This window comes from Giraffa tippelskirchi, chromosome 9 (genome assembly GCF_054371585.1).
Source record: "Giraffa tippelskirchi isolate mGirTip1 chromosome 9, T2T-mGirTip1v1.2.pri, whole genome shotgun sequence".
In the NCBI taxonomy this organism is placed as follows: Eukaryota; Metazoa; Chordata; class Mammalia; order Artiodactyla; family Giraffidae; genus Giraffa; species Giraffa tippelskirchi.
Genome location: NC_137283.1, coordinates 115,647,281 through 115,668,941, shown reverse-complemented (window position 1 = coordinate 115,668,941; position 21,661 = coordinate 115,647,281). Strand labels below are relative to the sequence as shown.

The 21,661-nt window shown below is 38.8% G+C and overlaps 1 protein-coding gene across 6 annotated transcripts in view; it reads right to left on the bottom strand.

Moving 5' to 3' along the window:
* Positions 1-21,661, bottom strand: part of ASCC3 (activating signal cointegrator 1 complex subunit 3) — a 329,002-nt gene that overhangs the window by 5,931 nt on the left and 301,410 nt on the right. For all 6 annotated transcript variants that reach the window (XR_014065459.1, XR_014065457.1, XM_081530206.1 and 3 more), the window contains 2 exons: positions 3,973-4,124; positions 1,619-1,766 (listed from right to left, as the gene is read on the bottom strand). Coding sequence is in view for 4 of the 6 variants with exons in the window: in XM_081530206.1 (XP_081386332.1) it covers positions 1,619-1,766; positions 3,973-4,124 (300 nt within the window). In the remaining 2 variants the exon portion in view is untranslated. The remainder of the gene's footprint in view (positions 1-1,618; positions 1,767-3,972; positions 4,125-21,661) is intronic.

The window sequence follows — 21,661 nt, the reverse complement described above, 5'->3', positions numbered from 1 at the left end:
ATACAAACATATATACACATACACACATATATAAGTATATAAAACATGAGCTGTTTTTAAAGAAATTGCTAAGACATTTCAACACCAGCCAAACATATTTATCTGTGGATTAATCTTCATCTATTGAATCAGGCAAGAGCACTGCCATGCATACAATTATTTAATTAGCAGCCAAATCCTCTGCCAGTCAGCAGCCGTTCCAGGCATACTGATGGGGTGGAAGATGCAAATCTCACAGTCGTACTGCTTTTTCTCATTACTACTGCAATTAGCACTTAAATTGATGCTTTAAACATACTAATTTCTGGAATAATTCAGGATTTGTATGTTACCTGGGATCGCCTCACTGCAGAGCCGACACCAGATTGCTCTGCAAATTGAAGCACTTTTGAGCCAAATAACCATCATCATATCAGACTGAGCCAATTTGCATTTGGTTTTAAAGATAACAGAATGGCAATTTATGCAAATAAATTAAGTAAGTTTACTTCTGAGTTCTCCCTGAACTAATTATAACAATGTTCTAATTTTTTATCACATCTAAAACTTGGCTTGAAACCACTGTATGTTATGTTAGAAATCTGTTGTTGCTAATAGAAGCCTTGTTTTAAATATATTGTTTTTATTCATAATTTTGATGATAATTTAGCTAGAAAGGGAGACACTTATTATGAATATTTAAATAGATTTTTTGTGCCAATTCTGGATTCAACAGAAATTGAACAATCAGATTTAAATGCCTGTTATACTTTTTCCAAGTCTTGCTTGAAATAAGTTCCACTGGGCGGTGGGGGGTGGGGTGGGGGTGGGGACAGCGGAAATGACATTGTTTAGAAGTTTCTCTATTTTACTACCTGTTTTGCAAGCCAATATGACAATTATGTTGTAAACCCTGAACCTTTACATGCTTAGGGTAAAATTTCTTAAGATTTAAAAGCCATATATGCCAAATATTTCTGGCATTGGTTCATTCATATTTTTGGTCTTTCCAAAGATAGTTTGGAGCAATGACTTATGTTGTCTTTCACAACATAGATTTAGATTTTTCTGAGCTACAAAGTATACAAACAAGGAGTTTGTTTGAAGAAATACTTTAGAATCTAGGAACAAAAAGTGATTAAAATGAGGGGGGCATAAAAGAGTAATTGAGGGAGTTGTATGAAAATATATCCAAGTGTAAAACAACAACAAAAAACCACCTTGAAGAAGGGATTATTGATAGAAGGGCTCCTGGGCAATGTAGCCTACATGACTAGGTCCTAGTAGGCCTTTCTCAGCCGGTGTATCGGCATTATACTGAAACAACCTTCTAATAATGCAGCTGCTATTTCTAATTATTGTTACTGTCATTACTTTTAATACCATCTGTTGAGCTCTTATCCTATGTCAGGATAGATATAGAGCATAGAGCAGTTTACATAATAACATCCTGCTTAATCTTCCCAAGAATTTCATGAGACTGATATAATGTTTTCATGTTTATAACCATAGTAAATGGCAGGTGGAATTTAAACCCAGGAGAGTCTGACTCTTAGAGCAACACTCTGAGTTAGAAAACTTTTGTGTAACTTCCCAGATAGAGTGAGAGAGTGTCTAAACATGGAACTGATGGACTTACCTGCTTCATTTTTGGGACCGGTAGCTCTTTTTCTATCATGGAGCTGAATACATGGTCTTTTCCTGCACAGGCATGGATCAGTTCTGGGAGGCACTCAATGGACCCATGGTAACCAGCACGTGGGCCCTTCATTCCTGGGCTCCATTTCCTAAGAAATAATATCAACACCAAATAATTCTTTCATAGCACAAATGAGATTTTTCTGACAATGATGGTTTCTATAAAGAGAAGAGTTTAAAAATTAAATTTACTATATAACTTTTTAAAGACCACTATTAAGAAGCTTCATAATCAGTCAGGATTCTCTAAGGTATCAATCCAAGGCAGTTTTGCTACCACAACATAAAATGTGTGAATCACGTGTGAGCTCAGTAGATAATTAGGATTGACAAACAGGTGGTGTCTTTCCATAGGAAGCACTAATATGTGCTGATCCGTCCATGTGGATAAAATACTGAACTAGAGCCCCGACCTGTTTGCAATGGATACAGGCAAATATCTCTAATACATTTACTTGAATAAAGGTTTCACTGTAAGTCGTTGACATCCTACAGTTAAAAGTATGCTGCTGCTGCTGCTGCTAAGTCGCTTCAGTCGTGTCTGACTCTGTGCGACCCCATAGACGGCAGCCCACCAGGCTCTGCCGTCCCTGGGATTCTCAAGGCAAGAATACTGCAGTGGGTTGCCATTTCCTTCTCCAGTGCATGAAAGGGAAAAGTGAAAGTGAAGTTGCTTAGTCGTGTCCGACTCTTAGCGACCCCATGGACTGTAGCCCACCAGGCTCCTCTGTCCTTGGGATTTTCCAGGCAAGAGTACTGGAGTTGGGTGCCATTGCCTTCTCTGGTTAAAAGCATATTAGGAGATTATTTCAGATTTACAGTATAAATAGTGCTGGATCACCAGGGAAGGAGTCTACCTAAATCTATTTTCTGTTTATATAGTAAGATGAAAAATATCCTTGAAATTAGACAAATACAGACATTTTTCTGGGTAGCAATAATAAAATGGATCAAATCTCCTAGGCCCCAACCAGTTTCCATAACAGAACCATGTGCTGTTGGGTTGGTACCCTAGTGTGTCTCCTTTACTGCTGAAATCCAACTCCCGTAACTTCTAGTACCATGTTGAAAGAGTTCCTGAAACTGAACCGTAGACACATGAGGTATCTCCTCTCCCCGGCCCCAGGTCACCTGCTGTTGGTGTGGCCCATTCTCTGAACATGCCTTTTAGTTCTCAGGGACATCTCATAGTGCGGACTTGAGCACCAAGAGATCAACCACCCTGGAAGCCAGTGTATGTCAGTCAAATGGAGGGACTTCCCCGAGGAGACCCCATGTGTGCCTGAGGTTCGGGTGGACGAATATCTCTAGATGCATCAAATGACTGCCACTCCTCATCCAGCTGATGAGAGGCAGAAGGGTGCATGATGGCAAGCACAGGCAGACTGTTCTGTCTGTCTACATGACTGTGAAACAATATTTTGGCTGCACAGTATCTCTCAAGTGGTGTGAAAAGAAACATTTTCATTTAAACACCGCCAATCTTGCTTGTAGTATATACCATTCTTTCCTTTGCTAAAATAGTTGTAGCCATGTACATGGGACCTAGGCTTCCCTGGTGGCTCAGATGGTAAATAATCTGCCTTTAATGCAGGAGACCCGGGTTCAACCCCTGGGTTGGGAAGATCCCCTGGAGAAGGAAATGGCAACCCACTCCAGTATTCTTGGCCTGGGAAATTCCATGGACAGGGGAGTCTGGCAGGCTACAGTCCATGGGGTCGCAAAGAGTCAGACACGCCTAAGTGACTAACAGTTTCTTTTCACATAGAACCTAAGAGTTGAATAATTTTATGATAACATAAACTCTTCTTATAAGCACAAGTTACATCTTGAGCTGCTATATATATATAACTACTCAGTTTTTGGACATTTTACAGATGCACAGTTTACTTTTGACAAAAGATTTATGATCTCTCAAACCTATTCTGCAGTGATAGAAATTGGTAATTTCTTTTGCTTTAGGTCACTTAAAGTACTTGCATAACATTCTTTAAAATGAAGGCTGACACAGCAAAGAAATAGTTAAAATGAAAATAAATGCATTTGATGTTGCAAATGGAAAACAACTTAATAGAAGGTTAAAATGAATTGCAGTTCAGCTTGAGGCCAATGATCAAATTTCAAGTGAGAATTCCATTGTCGCTAGTCTATGTTTCCTTCTGGAAAACAGGGGCATTTTCACTGTAAGGAATCAATATTCCAGGCACAACGTGAAATTCAAGTGGCCATACATGCAAAGGAAATGATTTTTTGAAATAAAAACAACCCAATTACATTGAGAATTAAAATACTTACCTGAAAATGTGCAGATGGTGGTTTTCTATGTGTGGTATTGTTAGGAGGGAGGAGTCTTTCAACCACCGCCCCTGGATCACCATCTGCACCAGGTTGGTGATGTTCAGGACAGTCACCAGCCAGCCCTGGTGTGCAGCCACGTCCAGCATTGCCTGAACAGCGAGAACACACACGTTATAAGAGTACCATGGCACCTTCCCTCTCCATGGGGGATGTGATGCCTAGCTTTAACAAAAAGCTCCCAGGGTTATGCCTCTAAATTACTACTAATCAAAAGAAGAAACCAGAAAATAAACTGCACTTGGTCTGGAGGGAACATAGTGAAAACGTCTATAGTGAAACATTAGTGACACATCTCTTACAACCTTTACTGCACATTACTTTGTACAAAACGCCAAATATTCAGCTTTTTTAGGTCAGCAAAGATTAGGCAGATAATATTGGCACTATAATAAAACAAAGCAAGCAAATCATACTTTGATACTTCGAGAGCAAATTAGATGTAATTCACTGTATCAAGAGCACTAGCAGCTCCATTTAAAAAGTAAATCTCAAGTGGTGGTGGTTTAATCACTAAGTTGTGTCTGACTCTTGCGACCCTATGGACTGTAGCCCACCAGGCTCCTCTGTCCATGGGATTTCCCCAGGCAAGAATACTGGAGTGGGTTGCTATTTCCTACTCCAGAAGATCTTCCTTACCTAGGGACTGAACCCACATCTTGTATATAGCAGGTGGATTCTTTACCGTTGATTCAAATCTCAAGTAGTCTTTTCCAAATTTAAAGGCAACAATGGTAAGGTGATAGGTCTACTTACCCAAAATTTATTTTTTCCCAGAGAGCAGGCTAAAAGCAGAGCCCTGGTTTTCAGTGACTATACTATGCCACACAGTAAAGGGGGCAAGGACCAGTGTACATGTACATGTGGAATGATGAGAAGCTATTCATATCAGTCTGTACATTTAATCCAATGTTTTATGGCCAAACAAACGGCTGCATTTGCTTAGCCCAAACCAAACAGTGAAATCTTATTTAAATAAAGGAGAAGTTTACACAGGCAAAGCTATTTCAATTAAATTAGATTCTAGTGAATGCTGACTTAAAGACACATAAGTTAATATCATGATCTGAGGCAGCTAGTTTATACAGTTTTAGGAGTGCACTCTTGTTTTGGGAAATGAAGGTAAGAGAAATCAGATGTATCTCATAAATGCCTAAAATGTTATTTCACCATCTCACTGATTGTAAAATATTTATAAAATATACAAAATTTACAAGTACATTTTTAGAAATGGTTCTTAAAGCTTTATTATGTTAGTAAAATTAATCTGCCATATTACTCAGTACTATTGAGTCAGACACATTTTCCTTCCAAGTTTTGAATTTACTATTTTGGGTTTTCTAATTTACAAAATGTAAAATAGTTTAAAAAACATCTGGCTAAACCAATGAGTGGTCTTTATATACACGGTACAGGGAAATGGATCCACATCTCTGGATATGATGGTTACTGTGATGGAATGGTCAAATTGGCCTTTAGTACCCATGAGCCTGGGCTTGCCAGGTGGTGATAATGGTAAAGAACCCACCTTCAATGCAGGAGACTTAAGAGATATGGGTTCAATCCCTGGTTTGGAAAGATCCCCTAGAGAAGAGAATGGGATCCCACTTCAGTAATCTTGCCTGGAGAATCCTATGGACAGGGGAGCCTGGTGGGCTACAGTCCATGGGGTTGCAAAGAGTTGGACACGACTGAAGTGACTTAGCACTCAAGCAACCATGACCCTACTAATTGCACATCATAAAGCTTTATGGTTGGTAAAATATATTTATATGTATGTGTGCATATGAAAGTGTACACATGCACAAATGTATGTGTTTATAAATCCAGGGGAAATCCACTTCTGTTCTTCCTATTTCTCTGCAGAGCTGATTAAAATGCTTAGCCTTTGAAGTATATGAGACAAGCCGGTCACGAGGAACATTCCTCAGACAAAAATAAAAGTATTAGTTCACAAGTCACAACTATTGAATTCCGAAAGGGAAGACAAGTGAATAATTATACCTAATGCAGTATCATGATGATGTTAGAAGTTGTAATGTAGAGTAACTATGGTGATTTTACTTGTGATTTTTATATTACAACTTGACTGGAACTAAATTCCAGACCAAAAGCTCATATACTAAAAGAGCTAGATGGATGGACCATATGTTTTTAACTTTGAAGTTTTCATGATGAAGTTGAAAGATTTCATAAAATTTATGAGAGCAGCCCACAATCTTTCCTTGTATGATCCAGATGTGAAAACGTAAAAAAAATCATGCAAAGTGATTGCTTACGTGAAGTAAATGAAAAAGCCATATCATGAATTGAAAACTATTACTTATCTTGTTTTAATTTAGAAAAAAGGCAGGTAGGGAAGAATTGGGGATGAGAGATGGTTGTGACAACCCAAATGTGCTGAATGAATGATGCCACATGACTGCCTACTCACTCTCTAGTGGGTCCTGTTTTTTCTTCCCCCTCTGGCCACTGCCTCTGTGCAGAGCCTCATCAACGCTCACCTGGGATATTATAATAAATACGACTTTATCTTCATTCTAAGTTTTCTTCACACTTTGTATTGTTACCTCAGTGCATTTTTACAGAGGTAAAACAGGTTATGTCATTCCTCTGCTTAAGTTTCTTCAATGGCTTCAAGCTTTGTAGCGGAAAAAAGCCAACACTTCTCTGCAGGTCCTCTTCTTACAAATCCTGCTCCCTCTACCTTGTTGGAGTACAGAATGAAGCAGGGCAAAGGCTAATAGTGTTCTGCCAAGAGAACGCACTGGTCATAGCAAATACTCTCTTCCAACAACATAGGAGAAGACTCTACACATGGACATAACCAGATGGTTGACACCAAAATCAGATTGATTATATTCTTTGCGGCCAAAGATGGAGAAGCTCTATACAGTCAGCAAAAACAAGACCAGGAGCTGACTGCGGCTCAGATAATGAACTCCTTATTGCCAAATTCAGACTGAAATTGAAGAAAGTGGAGAAAACCACTAGACCATTCAGGTATGATCTAAATCAAATCTCTTATGACTATACAGTAGAAGTGAGAAATAGATTTAAGGGACTAGATCTGATATACAGAGTGCCTGAAGAACTATGGATGGAGGTTCATGACATTGTACAGGAGACAGGAATCAAGACCATCCCCAAGAAAAAGAAATGCAAAAAGCAAAATGGCTGTCTGGGGAGGCCTTACAAATAGCTGTGAAAAGAAGGGAAGGGAAAAGCAAAGGAGAAAAGGAAAGATATACCCATTTGAATGCAGAGTTCCAAAGAATAGCAAGGAGAGATAAGAAAGCTTCCTCAGCGATCAATGCAAAGAAATAGAGGAAAACAACAGAATGGGAAAGACTAGAGATCTCTTCAAGAAAATTAGAGATACCAAGGGAACATTTCATGCTAACATGAGCTCAATAAAGGACAGAAATGGTATGGACCTAACAGAAGCAGAAGATATTAAGAAGAGGTGGCAAGAATAAACAAAAAAGATCTTCACGACCCAGATAATCACGATGGTGTGATCACTCATCTAGAGCCAGACATCCTGGAATGTGAAGTCAAGTGGGCCTTAGGAAGCATCATTACGAACAAAGCTAGTGGAGGTGATGGAATTCCAGTTGAGCTATTTCAAATCCTAAAAGATGAGGCTGTGAAAGTGCTGCACTCAATATGCCAGCAAATTTGGAAAACTCAGTGGTGGCCACAGGACTGGACAAGGTCAGTTTTCATTTCGATCCCAAAGAATGGCAACGCCAAAGAATGCTCAAACTACTGCACAATTGCACTCATCTCACACGCTAGTAAAGTAATGCTTAAAATTCTCCAAGCTGAAACTCCCAATACTTTGGCCACCTGATGCCAAGAGCTGACTCATTTGAAAAGACCCTGATGCTGGGAAAGATTGAGGGCAGGAGGAGAAAGAGACGACAGAGGATGAGATGGTCGGATGGCATCACCCTCTCAATGGATATGGGTTTGGGTGGACTCTGGAAGTTGGTGATGGACAGGGAGGCCTGGTGTGCTGTGGTTCATGGGGTCGCAGAGTTGGACATGACTGAGCGACTGAACTAAACTACCTTGTCTACCTGAGAAATTCCTACACATCCTTCAAGTCAAGCTCAAATGCTCCTTCTTCCCGTGAAGGCTACCTAATGGACAGGAGGTTCTCCTTATGTGTCTACTGCTCCATGCTACTATTGCCATATGTGGGTGTTTGTTTACACACGTGCTGATTAAATATAGACTCCTTGATGGCAAGATTCTGGAAGTAGTCTTGGTAATTACAGCCCTAGCACAGAGCACTCAAGAAATATTCATTTTATGAAAGAACATTCGTAAAAGTCCAATTACAATAATTGTAACAAACACTCTACCTGTTATGGCATATCTGCCAAAGGCAGCACAGTGTAGGAAAAAAAACTACAAACTTTGATGTCAGATATAGGTTTGACTCCTAATTTTGTCCCACTTCCTAGGTATAAATTTGGGGAAACTACTTAACCCTATGAGGATCGATTTCTCATTGATAGAAGGGTTCTAGTCTGTATAGGGGCTGATGAGGGTAAAATAAGATGATGTACTATGTAAGATATCTATTACACTGCCTGGAACAGAATAAATCTTTTAGATCTCAATAATAGATCTCAATAAACAGGTACTTATTTTAACGTTCCTCTATGAGGAAATGGAAAGAACACTGTAGAACAACCTGTTCTTTCTAAGAGGGACTTCCTTTGGACCTTTGGGGATTGATTTATGCACTGAGGAGTATAAGACTTCAAGGAGCAAAGTATGGAAGGTTGGGAGCAAATGTATGGAATGGGCAGAACTGTTCATCAGGAGAGGTGTGCAACTGCAAGACAGTCAGGGGACATGTAAAACCGAAGGCAGACCCTGCAGTGCAGGCCAAACTGGAGCATGTGGACTTGGTTCTCAGTTTTAGTGGACAAGTCTAACTCACCATGTAGGTACATACCTAAAGGGGCTAAGGGATGGTCCAGGTAAATGGGTTTGAGGGTCTGGTGGGTCACCCTGACATACCCCTAACATACCCCTAGCCATCTCACTCTCTTTTACAGCAGTCTTCCTGGTAGACAAGAACTAGTGAGACAGCATGGTACTGGCATAGAAACACATAGATCAGAGGAATAGGATAGAGAACCTGGAAACAGACCCATGCATTTATGGTCAATTCATTTACGACAAATGAGGCAAGAATATACAATGGAGAAAAGACAGTCTCTACAATAAGTCGTGATGGGAAAACTGGACAGCTACCTGTAAAATAAATTAAAACAGTCTCTAACACCATATACAAAAATAAATTTAAAATGGATTAAAGACCTAAACGGAAGACCAGATAGTAAAAAACTCCTAGAGGAAAACATACAAAGGTAGAACATTCTTTGACATAGATCTCAGTAATATGTTTTTGGAACTGTCTCCTAAAGGGAATAAAAGCAAAAATATATGGAAGCTAATTAAACTTAAAAGCTTTTGCACAGCAAAGGATACCATCAATAAACAAAAAGACAGCCTAGTGCATGGGAGAAGATATTTGCAAATGATGTCGATAAGGGATTAATATCTAACATATATAAACAGCTCATACAACTCAATATCCAACAGACAACCCAAATAAAAAATGGTCAGAAAAACTGAATATTCTTCCAAGGAAGAAATGCAAATGGCCAACAGGTACATGAAAAGATGCTTAACATCTCTAATCATGATCCCTGTGTTGGGAAGATCCTCTGGAGGAGGGCATGGCAACCTACTCCAGTATTCTTGCCTGGAGAATCCCATGGAGAGAGGAGCCTGTCGGGCTATAGTCCATGGGGTCACAAAGAGTTTGACATGACTGAGTGGGTAGCACTCTAATAATGAGGGAAATGCAAATCAAAACCACAATGAGGTATCACCTCACATCTGTCAGAATAGCTATCATCAAAAAGAACATAAATAGCAAATGTTGATGAGGAGATGGAGAAAAGGGAACCCTCATACACTGTTGGTGGGAATGTAAATTGATAGCCACTGTGGAAAGCAACATAGAGGTTCTTTGGAACATTAAAAATAGAACTACCCTATGATCCAGCAATTCCACTCCTGGGTATATATCTAAAGAAAATGAAAACGATAATTCAAAAAGATACATGCACCAAATATTCACAGAAGCACTATTTACAACTGCCAAAATATAGCAGCAACCTAAGTGTCCACCAACAGATGAATGGATAAAGATGTGGTATATTCGCAATGGAGTACTACTCACCAATAAAAAAGGACAGAATTTTGCCATTCATAGCAGTGTGGATGGGTTTGGAGGGCATTATGCTAAGTGAAACAAGTCACACAGAGAGAGACAAATACTGTATGATATCACTTATATATGTGGAATCTAAAAAAATACAACAGTAGTGAATATAACAGATAATAAGCAGGCTCACAGATATAGAGAACAAACCTGTTACTAGTCAGGGGCTATACAGTGGTAAGAGCGGGAAGTCCAAACTACTGGGTGTAAGACAGGCTATAAAGATGTATTGTATAACACGGACAATACATATAGCCAGTATTTTGTAATAACTATAAATGAAGTGTAACCTTTAAAGATTGTATTAAGGAGATTTCTCAGGTGGTCCAGTGGTTGGGACTTGGTGCTTTCACTGCTAAGGACCAGGTTCAGTTACTGGTCGGGGAGCTAGGATTCTGCAAGCCGCGTGTTGTGGCCAGAAAAAAGAAAAAAAATTGTGTTTAAAAAACAAAGTACTAATAGGTGTATACTCCTCCTTAGCATGGGGCTGGTTTTTGTAACAGCTGGAGATCATGGTTCAGTTCCCCAAGACACCTCAAAGTCCCTTATAGAGATCTAATAACTCAAACAACAAAAAGCTGCTTTAGTACACTGTGGAGAAAAAACTGGACATTCTTCACTGGTTTAGCATTAACATTAGGCAAATACTGACCCCCCTCTCCCACCCCTTTTTACCTCATGTCCATCTTCTACTGGGCATGCCCCCTATCAGGCAAAGCTAGGATGATTCTAAGTCTGGGGGAAAATGGGTGGGGGCTGACTCCACGCAGGAGACTTTTTCCTATTAAGTTGGAATCAACTTCAATTGATTGCTGACTTAGAATTCTCTGTCATTTCTGACTGTGACAGACTAGAAATATGACTCCTGGCATTGCATTAATTTATAAAATTACACTACAATTAAAACTATCATAATCAACAGAAACTGTGGGGTGGTTCATTTATTTATAGGAAAGAAGGCAATGAACTCGGTTTTGAACTCATTTGAACCAAGGTGCCATTCTGAAGCCAGAAGAGTTAAATGCAAACCTTGACCTTCCAATAAAGTGCCAACATACACTATATTGTTATTTGTTTTTATAAAGTTCACTTTCTATCTTTCAGATGGACTATAGTACCCTTGGAGTTGGGGCAGAAAAACATAAGTCAAAAAAGGAGGCAGCCCACAGGCAACAGAGTAAGATGCAGAGAGAAAAGACTCTCTTAGGATCAGAAAATGAGGTTTCCATGCCTGGGGCATGTGAGCCTCACAGAGAAGAGAGGCTTCAGCAGGTCACCGAGACTGCACACAGTCATGGCAGAGAGGGAAGCTCTGAAAGAAGCAGATAGAAATTGATAGCACTCATATCACAGGGTATCTACCACCTCTGTGAGTGGAGGCGATACCTCTTGCTGGAAGAAAGTACTGTAAAGGAGCATGAAAAGATCTGGAATAAGTACTGGGGGGAAGTACTGATGTGAATAAAAGCTAAGCATTGGTGAGTTTCAACAGCATGACTTTGAAATAGTAATTATAGAAATGATTAGAAACATTGAGAAATTATAGAAATAATTAGTAATGTTTCATGACTGATTCTGACAATAATGAGTAGGATTAATTTGGGTGTGAAAGCAGAGAATTCAGATGTTGAGATTTTAGGTTACTGGTGACATCATTGCTGAAGTGGACAACTGGAGGGCCAATGCTGTGTGGGTGGCAAGTGAAGTCATAGATGACTAAGGATTGGACCATAGAATCAGGAAGGCGAGGAGAGGCTCCTGGCTGATGAGTAACAGAAATGTTCAGTCATGCTGATGGGTAAAGAAGCTGTGGTCAGGAGAGTCAGAGGGTGAAACCATGGAGGTGGTGGCAGAAGTGGTTTGGATGTAGTATTAGAGCAGAGAAGTTTGGGATGAATGTGATTAGTGTTGGAAAGGTCATCTGCTGAAGCCACTCTGGTGATTATAAGAGCTGGAATGGAGCTGTACACTATGAACTGGTGTTTGAGGGAGGTGGGAAAAGAGATTCAGACTTTGGAACACAGTTGAAAAACAAATCTTATAGACACTGAAAGTAAAATATACATGGATAACAGAAGCAGGAATCTGAGAAGAAAGATGTGGTTGGAGAGATCTAAGGAGGCAGACTTTGATTACTGGACAAGCACGAAGAATGAGCCAGCCCAGGAGTTTCAAAGAGATCACAGAAATGGGGTAGTGTATGCATCTGCCTGTGTCTGATTGACAGCTAGAGAAGGAGAGGTAAAAACAAAGATGGGTACATATACTACAAACATCCCAGACCTCATCTTCATGTAGAACTCACAGGGAACATTCAAGAACTTGGCTTTGTGCAAAGGTAAAACCACTACAACTACCACTTCCAAAAACAACCCTGCTTCTCATCCCCATAATCAAAAAGAACTAGAGTTTAGAAGATAGACACTCTCTGGAAGAAAATTTTTTAGGCTGTAAGCATTGTGAAGCCAAGGGCATGCTTTTTGACTTGAATATACCTCACGTCCTCAACACTTATTTTGAATCGATTTCAAGAATTCCTCAAGGATATCAAGCTTGGTCTTGGGATTTATAATAAATACAACCACATTTCATAGAGATGTAAACTATTCCTGCAAAGGATGGATTTATCCAAATCTACAGATATTTTTCTTCTTTTTCCGCTACTATAGATTATACTTAAAAATGCAAATTTGACAACAGATCTGTGTTTTGTATCAAATAAAGTACATTTCATTCAAATATTGTGAAAAGTAGCAATGAGTTATATAAACTCAAACTGTATAGACAGCACACACATAAAGTGTGACAAAATATTTGTACAGTAGTGTGTTGGCTATACAACACTTTCAAAAATAGCTCACAACACCAATTATGAGGCAGACATTAGTACTGTCTCCTGAAGCTCACATCAGTCCAGTGACTGTAACCACACTGGTGAAAAGTGAGAAGACTTGATCTTGGTTTTCTAATTTTATATCTGTACTCATCACACTATATTCCACAACCTCTGAATGATTTACACATATCCTGTCTTATTTCAAGAAGGATTTAAAGTGATTTACATCTATCCTTTTTCTTGTACCTAACAGAAAAATGCAGACTCCAGATTATTATGCATTTAACTGATTATTGTCTCAGAACATTTGTCAACAGGAGTTTTGAAAACCTAAAATCTAAAAATAAATTTTAATACACCATTTGGTTATCAGTTCAGTTGCTCAGTCATGTACAACTCTGTGCGACCCCAGGGACTGCAGCACGCCAGGCTTCCCTGTCCATTACCAACTCCCTCAAACTCATATCCATCGCGTCGGTGATGCCATCCAACCATCTCATCCTCTGTCGTCCCCTTCTCCTCCCACTTTCAATCTTTCCCAGCATGAGAGTCTTTTCCAATGAGTCGGTTCTTTGCATCAGGTGGCCGAAGTATTGGAGTTTCAGCTTCAGCATCAGTCCTTCTAATGAATATTCAGGACTGATCTCCTTTAGGATGAACTGGTTGGATCTCCTTGCAGTTCAAGGGACTCTCAAGAGTCTTCTCCACAACCACAGTTCAAAAGCATCAATTCTTTGGTGCTCAGCTTTCTTTATAGTCCAACTCGCACATCCATACATGACTACGGGAAAAGCCATAGCTTTGACTAGATGGACCTTTGCTGGCAAAGTAATGTCTCTGCTTTTTAATATGCTGTCTAGGTTGGTCACAGCTTTTCTTCTAAGGAGCAAGCGTCTTTTAATTTCATGCCTATAGTCACCATCTGCAGTGATTTTGGAGCCTCCCAAAATAAAGTCTCTCATGGTTTCCATTGTTTCTCCATCTATTTGCCATGAAGTGATGTGACTGGATGCCATGTTCTTAGTTTTCTGAATGTTGAATTTTAAGCCAACTTTTTCACTCTCCTCTTTCACTTTCATCAAGAGGCTCTTTAGTTCTTTTTTGCTTTCTGCCATAAGGGTGGTGTCATCTGCATATCTGAGGTTAATGATATTTCTCCTGGCAATCTTGATTCCAGCTTGTGCTTCTTCCAGCCCAGTGTTTCTCATGATGTACTCTGCATATAAGTTAAATAAGCAGAGTGATAATATACAGCCTTGATATACTTCTTTCCCTATTTGGAACCAGTCTGTTGTTCCATGTCCAGTTCTAACTGTTGCTTCTTGATCTGCATACAGATTTCTCAGGAGGCAGGTCAGGTGGTCTGGTACTCCCATCTCTTTAAGAATTTTTCAGTTTGTTGTGATGCACACAAAGGCTTTGGTGTATTCAATAAAGCAAAAGTAGATGTTTTTCTGGAACTGGATACGCAGCCATTAAATATCTTTTGAAACATGCTTGAATTCTGGATTTAAATAATCCAAGGGTAAAACTGGAACTCTGAGTACTGTAACTGAATTAAGTCAGCTTCATTGCAAAGAAATAGACTCACTCACCTCACCAAAAGGAAAAACTATCATTTACTGTACACCAAAAGGTATGTTAACAGGTGCATAAAAAAATGTAGCTTTATGATCCAGCATTAAAAACTTTCTAAACTTCAGTTTACAGTCTGTGAATTCAGTCCTCAATGTGTCTGCTGTGGCTGTGGGTTGTGCATATAAAGTACAATGAGATATTTCAGCCTCTCTACTCCCTCTCAGCATTCTGATGACCTACAACATCTATTCTTCCGTCCTTTCACCTTTCTCCTCTTCAAGGACATTTTTTCTCCTTTTCTTCACATCTCTCCTCCATATCTAGTGACAGTGTAGGGAAAAACCACATGAAAACAAGGTTGTGACAAAGATTCAAATGGCTAGAAAATGTTGTTATGTTTAAATTAAATGACATAAACATAATACATGGTCAGAGTTGAAGAAAATGACTTATTCAGTCAAGAATGAGAAGATAACATTTTTATTGTTTTACAGGAACCAAGTTGTTATCTATGGAATATCAAGAAAATGCAGACTACTATGGAAAGATCATCAGAAGCAATGAAAGTCTGAGAAACTCACAGCCAACAGGAGACTAACGAGATATGACAACTAAATATAATGAGGTGTCCTGAATGGAATCCTAGAACAAGAAAAGGACATTAAGTAAACTAAAGAATTCTGAATAAGCATGGACTTTAGTTAGTAATAACATATCAATAAAGGTGCATCATGACAAATGTTAATTATGACAAATGTACCGTGTTGACATAAGGTGTTAACTACAGAGGAAAACTGAATGTGGGGTATCCAGGAAATATCTGTATTGTCTTTGTAACTTTTCTTCAAGTCTAAAACTATTCTAAAATGTGAAGTTTATTTAAAAAAAAAAAACCCACTATGAATTCAGTCTAGGCAGCCTGTTAAAACATTAGTTGTTAGACATCTGCTAGAAAATGCACTATTTAGTTCAAGAGCTCCCAGAAGTTTTACAATGATGGGAAAACCTGAAAAAAAGCTTTCTAGACAGAAAGGCACACTCCTTTAAAGGTTCAGGTCAGTTGCAAGTAATGATACAATATTTTGTCAATAATTAAAATGTTATAAGTACATGTACAAGAATCTTTTTCAATAGCAACAGTTGTTCACAGTAACTTTCTCCTGAACTTTTACCCCCAGAAGGTTAGCATTCAGGAAGCTCAGCTGCTGTCTAACAAACTTAATTAATCAAAAAGTCATTTCCGAGCGTAACTATGAGTAAAAGCGCTTCAAGTGTGCTAGCAAGCCTACAAGTTAATCAAAATGCTAATGCAGTACAAATTAAAGTTGTGATTAACATTTCACAGTAGCTGCTTAAGTGAATTGATCACACAAATGGGTTAAGCATTACTCATTTCCTACAGCCCCAACCGGGAAAAGGGTTGTTATGTGGGTATGAGAAGAGCTGGGGGTAGAAGGATCCTTCATAATCGCATCCTAGCATCAATAAACCAGCACCAAATTGTCATACAAAAGCTTACAGGTAGAGTCACCCAGGGGAAAATAGCCTTCCAAATTACATTATAGTCCTTGAAGGGAGATTGTCTGTAAATCCACAAGAGTAAGTGAAGGTGTTTTACACCTCAAAATCCACACATTTGTGTTAGTTTTGGAAATGCTAAATGCATTAGTTCTGTGTTGCATCTGCAGTGGGGAATGGTGATTTGTTTTAGATGGTGTGGCTTCCCTAGTGGCTCAGATGGTAAAGAATCTGCCTGCCATGCAGGAGAAATTCAGATTCGATCCCTGGGTCAGAAAGATTCCCTGCAGGAGGAAATGGCAACCCACTCCACTATTCTTGCCTGGAGAATTCCATGCACAGAGGAGCCTGGCAAGCTATAGTCCATGGTGTCACAAAGAGTCAGACACCATTGAGCGACTCACACTTTCACTTCGGGTGTTCTATTGTTGAATGTGACTCTGATACAGGGTAAAATAAGCACTAGCTGGATGATGATTCTGCATCACAGTGTGGATCTTTGCATTTGAAAGAATAACCACTCAGGATTAAGTTCATTTAGAATTATTTGTTTTGAAATAGACATCCATTAATAAAACCTCATCAGGCCTTCTGCAGCAAGATATGAGCTCCTGGCAGTCTTGCCAGGAAAGCAGCCTGAATTAGACTTCCCCGTCTCTATGAATTTGATAAGGTCACATGAATGTTTACAACATACAGACATTTGTTGGTAGACAATTCAGACTTGGCAGATAATTTGAAAAACATTGTGAGAATCTGCACACAAGAAATCTCCCTTTTCAATCCTCTCCTAAGAAAGAACTAGAGAGGAAAAAGTGAAATATTTATTCATTATATTCACCCATGATATATTGAGATCTGTTATGTGCCAAGAATTATGCCCGTCACCTTAACAGTCAGTGACATTATAAATAGTTATTGATAAGGTTCCAGCATATTCTGGATATGATACAAAATCCTCCAAATGTTTACTTATAGTATTAATATTCCTTGAAACATACCCATATAAGTATGAAAGATATATTAAAACTTAATAGTGTAATTTTCATTTTAGGATCCTTCAAAGACTTGAGTTGCAGAAATTAACTCTTTATATATTATTAAATATGTATAATCCAGTTTAGGAAGTCTAAAAATTATTTACTGATCATCACCCATCTTTTTCTCAAAATTATTTAAGGAAGCTTTCTGAAGTCTATTGTGCTGTACTGTTCACTTAAAGATAAGCTTTTCATTTGATCTAATAATAATCATAAGCATTTAAAAATATGAAAGGAAGGATTCTATTACGAATATACAGGAGAGTTAACCTATGATTTGATACATCAAAATATTTCTTACAAGTTTTGGATTAATGATTTGATGCAGTACTTCTTTGGTTAAGCTCGGTAACCCTGGACTATTCACTGCTAACTATATTTGACTCTGATTCTAGAACTTGTTCATTTAATTGACACAGACATTCAATACATTCACAGTCCACTCAGCCTGTGCTGAGTGCATCCAGAGGTAAATACTCTTCAAAGGTTACGTTAGACTTGCTTCATGGCAGTTTTATCTCCTGGTATCATCAAATAGTCTAGCTTTTTAATCTACTACAAATGGGGATCGTTTGTTAATGGGAATATAGACCCAGCTATAGTTGTGATATCTCTCAGTTAAAATATTCAGGTCAATAAAAATATTCATATCATTGTATCTCCTTTTGCTTCCCTTATCCTTTTCTTTTCTATTCTGACTCTAATGATGCATACATTCATATCTTAAGTTTACCAATTAAAATAGATTGAAGATGCAATGTGTTTTCAGAATAGCTGTGGGTTATAAAAATGTGATACTAGTTATTTGAAATGTAATACACATTATCAGATATTGTTACAGAGGTCAACTTACTGTTCTGAAGTTTGGACTAAATAACAATCTTACTAATAAACTTTCAGGGATTCAGTTTCACAAATTTAAGGTTTTCTGAATGAAGTAAAGCATACCAATTCACATATTTACCTCCTTTTTTCTGTTTATGTAACTTATTAAAGTATAGGGTATATTTTCAGTTCAGTTGCTCAGTTGCGTCCAACTCTTTGCAACCCCACGAAACGCAGCATGCCAGGCCTCCCTGTCGATCACCAACTCCCGGAGTCCACCCAAACCCATGTCCATTGAGTCGGTGATGCCATCCAACCATCTCATCCTCTATTGTCCCCTTCTCCTCCTGCCCTCAATCTTTCCCAGCATCTGGGACTTTTCCAATGAGTCAGCTCTTCACATCAGGTGGCCAAAGGATTGGAGTTTCAGCTTCAGCATCAGTCCTTCCAATGAATATTCAGGACTGATTTCCTTTAGGATGGACTGGTTGGATCTCCTTGCAGTCCAAGGGACTCTCAAGAGACTTCTCCAACACCACGCTCAAAAGCATCAATTCTTCGGCGCTCAGCTTTCTTTATAGTCCAACTCTCACATCCATACATGACCACTGGAAAAACCACAGCCTTGACTAGATGGACCTTTATTGACAAAGTAATGTCTCTGCTTTTCAATATGCTGTCTAGATTGGTCATAACTTTACTTCCAAGGAATAAGTATCTTTTAATTTCATGGCTGCAATCACCATCTGCAGTGATTTTGGAGCCCCTAAAAATAAAGTCAGCCACTGTTTCCACTGTTTCCCCATCTATTTGCCATGAAGTGATGGGACCGGATGCCATGATCTTAGTTTTCTGAATGTTGAGCTTTAAGCCAACTTTTTCACTCTCCTCTTTCACTTCCATCAAGAGGCTCTTTAGTTCTTCTTCACTTTCTGCCATAAGGGTGGTGTCATCTGCATATCTGAGGTTATTGATATTTCTGCTGGCAATCTCGATTTCAGCTTGTGCTTCCTCCAGCCCAGCGTTTCTCATGATGTACTCTGCATATAAGTTAAATAAGCAGGGTGACAATATACAGCCTTGACGTACTCCTTTTCCTATTTGGAACCAGTCTGTTGTTCCATGTCCAGTTCTAAGTGTTGCTTCCTGACCTGCATACAGGTTTCTCAAGAGGCAGGTCAGGTGGTCTGGTATGCCCATCTCTTTCAGAATTTTCCACAGTTTATTGTGATCCACACAGTCATCTGGTAGCTCAGATGGTAAAGCATCTGCCTACAATGCGGGAGGACCCAGGTTCAATCCCTGGGTCGGGAAGATCCTCTGGAGAAGGAAATAGCAACCCACTCCAGTACTCTTGCCTGGAGAATTTCATGGACAGAGGAGCGTGGTAGGGTACAGTCCATGGGGTTGCAAAGAGTCAGAAACGACTGAGCAACTTCACTCACACAGTCAAAGGCTTTGGCATAGTCAATAAAGCAGAAGTAGATGTTTTTCTGGAACTCTCTTGCTTTTCCGATGATCCATCGGATGTTGGCAATTTGATCTCTGGTTCCTCTGCCTTTTCTAAAGCCAGCTTGAACATCTGGAATTTCACAGTTCACGTATTGCTGAAGCCTGGCTTGGAGAATTTTGAGCATTACTTTACTAGTGTGTGAGATGAGTGCAATTGTGCGGTAGTTTGAGCATTCTTTGGCATTGCCTTTCTTTGGGATTGGAATGAAAACTGATCTTTTCCAGTCCTGTGGCCACTGCTGAGTTTTCCAAATTTGCTGGCATATTTGCTGGAGAAGGGAAAGGCTACCCACACTCCAGTATTCTGGCCTGGAGAATTCCATGGACTGTATAGTTCATGGGGTCGCAAAGAGTTGGACATGACTGAGTGACTTTCACTCACTTTAACAATGATACTCTTAACCACTGCAACATACATCTCATGAAAGGAGAACACACACACACAAGCAGAACTATGAGAGTGTAGATTGATTGGAAAGATCTCTGGAAACCTATACTTCCAAATTGAAATTGGAATTAATGTGTTAAATACTAAATTCAACCAGAATATTTGGAGAACTGCATATCATCCCTGCACCCCCACACCAAAAAATTGCTATTTAATGATGGTCCCTGAGGCAGGCTATCATTAATAGTGGTGCTGGTATATTGCTGGCATATTGAGTGCAGCACTCATATGGTATATGAGTTACATGTTATCTCATGTGAAAGAGAAGAAAGGCTGGAAACTTCCTTGTTCAAATAAGCTTGGGCATTAAAGAAAAAGATGTAAAATGACAGCTCCTATATTAAAGTTAGATGCAAGAATTTACAAAACAATGGAAACTTACCCATCAGAACATAGCTCCCTAAATGTTTTCTTTCAGGCAGGCACTGAATCACCTGTTATTAAATCATTTTCAAAGCCTGGTTTACTTTTTGCCAACTTCCATTAGTACAATGGAACATGATGAATTCAATCTATATAAACATGTGCCTTGTTATATAGAGTACAGAACTTTACACTCTCCTCCAACAGTAAAGAGATGTCTGTTACCTCTGAAGGGAATTGGTAGCTCTGTATCTTGGGACAAGGAATCTCTGAGATTGCCTATTGATTCTACACATTTGAACTTTTCACAAAGGACCAGGTGCATGGACAAAAGCTGCCTCCAGGGGAGTGGTGTTTACTCTGAAAGAAGCCAAGAAGCTAATCTAAGCAGAGAAAGCAAACCTTAAAGAATAAAAGAGGAACATAAAATGTTTGTGTATGTGTTATAATAGTCAATCTAAGCACAGTTATTTTATAGTGTGTATCACTATTTATTAATATTATAGGAGTATCTTTATTATGACATTCTCTTTTCTTCCTGTGGTTGTATCAGCAACCTAATCTTTCCCCCATTGCTTCCAATTATTGTAATTTTTGGTGGAGAATCTGAGGAAGCAAATGGCTAATTTATTGGGCAACCAAGCAAAATATAAAAACTTTGGGAAGGATCATAAGCTGTTGAAACAAAAAACATATCAACTGGCAAATAGCATATCAATTGGACACTGCAGATAATATAATAAAGCAATTACAAATATCAGCCATATTAACAAGTCCCTCTTAGAAACTGGTTAAAGTAATTATAGGCAGACTGTTGAAAGGGAACTAGAGTAATTAAAGGGAGGAGATTTGAGTATACTCTGAAAAGAACGGATTAATTAAAAAATATTATTCACGCCTAGTGGGAATTCTTGGTCTAAAAAAAAAAGTAGAAATTCCTGTGAAGTTCTCACATCTAAAATAAATCCAGACTAGACCAAGAGTACAATTCTTAGATCCATCTTTATAGGACAAAGGGAATCCAGTAAGATAAAGTTTTATTATATAGACAACCTATGTTGAAAACTGTTTTGCTAATATGATCTTGGGAAGGTTATTTAGTCTTCATCTGTAAAATGAAGATAATAATTGTATTATTTCATTGGACTATTACAGCAAATTAAGTCTATGCAATCAAAGTAGAACAGAGCCTG